The sequence below is a fragment of the Acyrthosiphon pisum genome, chromosome X (assembly GCF_005508785.2).
Source record: "Acyrthosiphon pisum isolate AL4f chromosome X, pea_aphid_22Mar2018_4r6ur, whole genome shotgun sequence".
NCBI lineage: Eukaryota > Metazoa > Arthropoda > Insecta > Hemiptera > Aphididae > Acyrthosiphon > Acyrthosiphon pisum.
In genome coordinates, this window is record NC_042493.1 from 103,238,845 (window position 1) to 103,243,482 (window position 4,638).

Below are 4,638 nucleotides of genomic sequence, written 5' to 3' on the forward strand. Positions count from 1 at the left end.
AAATTGTCAGGTTTATAAAATAATATGTAAAATTATTATTAAGTAATAAGTATTTATAAAAGTAATAATAAGTATTTAAGTCCTACTAAAGAATTCCCACGTTTTGGGATGAGGTTTAATCAGTCTTAACATTGAAGCGTGATAACTTTCAACAAAGTTATTTGTTCCAATATCTTTTTGGTAAACTGTTATTGCAGTAGGTTTCATCTTTTCAAACCAATATACTCAAATAAAAATCCCTCACAATGCATAATGAAAATCTATAACAAGGTATGAGTATTATTGCAATATAATTGCTCATTTTATTTATATAATTGCTTTTAATTTTGTTGGTTTGAGTGCAGTTATAGAAACTTAGATGCAGAATCGACATTTTCAGAGATTAGTAGCTGAATAAAAATAATAAATTGAATTTGTTAATCATAATATTTATGACTTGCCACGTTTTTATAAATTACTTGAAAGGTAAATATTTGGTATACATTAATTCTTATAAATTTGACACTGTTTTAAATGTTCTGTCACACCTTGCTACCCAAACTTTAACTTCAAAATAATAGTTATCTAAATAATATACTTTCTAATACGGTCTAAAAATATATTTTTTTTCATACTAAGAATATGTACAGGGTTAATAAAGCCTGAACAAAATTAAAACACAACTTACTAAGTGATTGAAGATATTCAGAAATGTACTAATATTTAATTGGTCATTTAAGTACCTAAATATTTACCCATAAATTTTGCAAAATTGTTTATATGGCGTTCATTGAGATTCGAATGTCAAATATCTTTTTGGTAAACTGTTATTACAGTAGGTTTCATCGTTTCAAACCGATACATCCAAATATAATAAAATAAATTCCCTCACAATGCATAGTGAAATTGGGAAATTGTTTCATATAATCTACAATTGTTTGAAATCCATCCTCCACTGAAGGAAAGTTGTCCGTTCTTACAGCAGTTAGATATGGTAAAGCTTAAACCTGTAAGTAATTAATTTATATTAATTTATTTTTAAATTAAACCAAACGTTATATCTATAGTATCAGTATTCATGAATTACCAATCTCAACACTCATGTAGCAATTGGATTTCTTTTAATGAGATTGTAAATGCTGTCTTTTTATTTCTAAAATAATGTACTATTGCCTAAAACAAAAAGTAAAACAAATATATTTATTCTGACAAAAATTATATTTGAACTGTTTTATATAGATACTTGTTAAAAATGGAAATAACATAGTTGATGCTTGATTGCTATCAAGGAATATAATCTTAATCCCATCCATCAATCCAAATTCATTGTCACTAATTATTGTCAGTTGGCTGTATATTAATGGTAATACATTTCTTATATAAGACAGCAACTCTACATATACCTCTTGTGTCTTCCCTGTTAATATTGCATACACCAACGGGAAAATCTGTAACAAATTATGAGCATTATTGCAATATAATTGCTCATTTAATTTATATAATTGCTTTTAATTGTAGGTTTGAGTGTAGTTATATAAACTTAGATGCAGAATCGACATTTTCAGAGATTAGTAGCTGAATAAAAACAAAAAATTGAATTTGTTAATCTTAATATTTATGACTTGCCACGTTTTTATAAATTACTTGAAAGATAAATATTTGGTATACATAATTTCTTTTAAATTTTGGCACTGTTTTAAATGTTCTGTCACACCTTGCTACCCAAACTTTAACTTTAAAATAATAGTTAGCTAAATAAATAACATATTTTAATCTTATAATAATATAACTTCTAATACGGTCTAATAATATATCTTCTTTCACACTAAGAAAATGTACAGGGTTAATAAGTCCTGAACAAAATTGAAACACAATTTACTAAGTGATTGAAGATATTCAGAAATGTACTAATATTTAATTGGTCATTTACCCAAATATCTTAATATATAAAATGAAGATCAGCTGACTACGAGAACAGCTGTCTGCAAGCCACCCGTGGAACGGAAAACGACGGCTAAGTGAAACCGTGGCTTAAATTTACCCATAAATTTTGCAAAATTGTTTATATGGCGTTGACCGAGATTTGAAGGTTGAGAACACTTTTTCTTGACATGGAGTTAGGTGACTCCCATGCATCTGGAATTGGAGTTGAGAAATGCCAGGTAACAGAGGTTAGGTTTGACTTCCATGGATAATTTGATGTCGTTGGGGTAGACCTACAATGAAAGAAAAAAATACAACGGAAACACGGATAGGTATTACAAGATAGTCAGCCAGCAAATGCGCACAGGAAGTCACAATAATAGGTACCTCCACCGTCGGGCCAAACTCCAAGTCAAAGGTAACTACGCAAATGTACTGGTTCCAATCCGACAGCATTTTATCACCAGGCTTATCGTGTTTAATGTTTGTATCGATGGCACCATATTCGAACATGTCAGCGAAGCAATCATATGGCACGGGGGCTGCGGCAAACAAAAAGTGTTTGTCACAAACTGATAGTGAAAAGGTAGTTAAATACCTACAAATACATTCACACGAATAATTGATTAGTTGGGAAAATAAACGACCAGCGATCCACTACATACACGATAGGAGTTTCTTTTTTACTCTGGTGGACGCTGCGGGTCGACAATAATTTTATAATATTTCCTTTTCATTACGTACCTCACTCAGAGCGTCGGTGGTCGAGTACTCGAGTCTACCGTTCTAGACGACACGCTAGCTCTCGACGGCTTCAAGAGTTCCCTCGGGTGTGTCCGTCGTAGGGCCGTGAGTCCGTCCTTCAGTGCTTGAAACAAGAGAACGGGACTCTTTTCGACAGACTAATGCATCAGTTACAGTCGATTTCCGTGAAAGTTCGGAAGATAAACAAAATGCTTTGATTAGACTTATCACTTATCACTTATCATTACCGTTTATCTTATCTTTCTTAATATATAAAATGACAAGGAAATCAGCTGTCTGCAAGCCACCCGTGGAACGGAAAACGCCAGCCAAGTGAAACCGTGCCGTAAAAAATTTAACACTGCTCCGTTTCTACAGAACGCCCGATCCGTTCCCGTCGATTCCTTGGCGCGTCCAATCGCGTGCCTTCGCCGCGGCGGCGGCGGTCGGTTGGTTTTCAAATGCTTTTTTCGCCAGCGTCAGTCGTTATTATTCCTTTTTTTGTTTTTCTCGATTCGTTTCGTCTTTTCAATCTCCGTCTGTGCTGCTCTATTTGTTAAGTTTATTTCTTTTAAAACCCGTGGATATGCGGTTTGTACACAAATTCGGTTTGTACACTTTAAAATTCGCGTTCACGAAATGTAGGCCGGTCTTCGTTCCAACGCATGAGTGCACAATTTTGTTTTTATTCAATAAATATTGCATTATTGTTTGGTCCTTAATAACGTTGGTATATTGCTTAACGTAAACCCAATTTTGCGGTTTGATTTAAATAAATGTATCATTCAAACATACATTATAATAATGTAATCATAATAATAACGGTCAGATCATTGAATTAATTACAATTAAAGTTTAAACAGTGTGTAGATACATCAAATTATATACGATTACATCGATGTATATCGAATATATTGGTTTACGTCGCTCCGTTGATACACAGCGTCATAGCTTAAGTAATGAAGTTTTGACCGTAAGCAGCAACACAAGTCGTGGCGTAATAGTTTAGGCGTAGGTTCCTCAAGTGTCGGTTGCTAGGTAGGTTCGAGTTCGATTCCGTCGTACGCTTTTCCGGGCGGCGACTGCTCCGTGCATTATAATTGCATGACCGCCCATAATCTCGAATTTTTTGCGTTTTTTTTCGATTTTTTTCACGTTTTTTTTATATTAATTACATATTATATATACATTTTATAAATACACTACAGGTTAGGTTAATATATTGTGTATCTATATTCTATATGTTATTAATTTTATTAGGAATTATAATTGCACATTACTTAAAATGTCCATTGTTATATTATATTATATTATATTTGTTTGTATATTATATAGTTTGTATTTTTCGTAAATTATTTCGTATGTTGAGTACGGTAAAGCACGATTAAACATAAAGCCATAAAATACTTGAGCATAGTATATTTTATGCGATGTTTCCACATTCACGTGGTCGAAATTTTGTAATTTATTATTTTCACGTATTATTTCGATATCAGATGCGAGCCGTGAGCTGAGCCCAGCTTTATCGACAATGCTATCGATTAATAAATTAGTTACGGAGCAATAAGGTTCCGACGTTTTAAACATTTAAAATTCGGAGAAAATATAAGAATAAATTAAGATACAGTTCCAAAATTATTATAAAAATAATATCAGTGTTCGATCACCCATACTCTGTAGTATTCTTGACTTATAAACGATGCAGTTTTTAATTCATACTATGTTTTGATTTTATTATTTTCATAACTACTACTATTATTATTATTATTATTAAACAAATTTATGAAATGTGACTATTTCATGGACTATGAAAGAATATTTGATATGTTATATTTTGAATTATTATGATTATTTAAATAAATATTTTTGTATAATATTATAATATAGTTTAAAATGGAAAATGGCAACGTTGTAGAGTTTTTTATGCTTAATCGTGTAGGTTTTCTTTTGTATTCCGATTTTCTTTGATACACCGACAATTTGGCTCAATCG

The 4,638-nt window shown here is 31.7% G+C and overlaps 1 protein-coding gene and 1 long non-coding RNA gene across 3 annotated transcripts; both read right to left on the reverse strand.

Annotated features, from left to right (window-relative positions):
* Window positions 1-463: 463 nt before the first annotated feature.
* LOC115034580 lies at window positions 464-1,414 on the reverse strand. Its single transcript, XR_003839930.1, has 3 exons — window positions 1,223-1,414; window positions 1,067-1,152; window positions 464-986 (listed from the first exon to the last, which is right to left on the reverse strand). It is a non-coding gene; the product is annotated as an uncharacterized LOC115034580 (long non-coding RNA).
* Window positions 1,415-1,983: 569 nt separating this feature from the next.
* Window positions 1,984-2,831, reverse strand: LOC103309709 (protein DENND6B-like). 2 transcript variants are annotated; one of them, XM_016805266.2, is made up of 3 exons: window positions 2,647-2,831; window positions 2,290-2,444; window positions 1,984-2,195 (listed from the first exon to the last, which is right to left on the reverse strand). In XM_016805266.2, the coding sequence occupies exons 2-3, from the start codon at window positions 2,413-2,415 to the stop codon at window positions 2,097-2,099; spliced, it is 225 nt and encodes a 74-aa protein (XP_016660755.1). In that variant the 5' UTR covers window positions 2,416-2,444; window positions 2,647-2,831; the 3' UTR covers window positions 1,984-2,096. The 2 variants fall into 2 exon arrangements, with proteins under 2 accessions (XP_016660755.1, XP_008184123.1); XM_008185901.3 differs by having other exon boundaries at window positions 2,290-2,500.
* Between the last annotated feature and the right edge of the window lie 1,807 nt (window positions 2,832-4,638).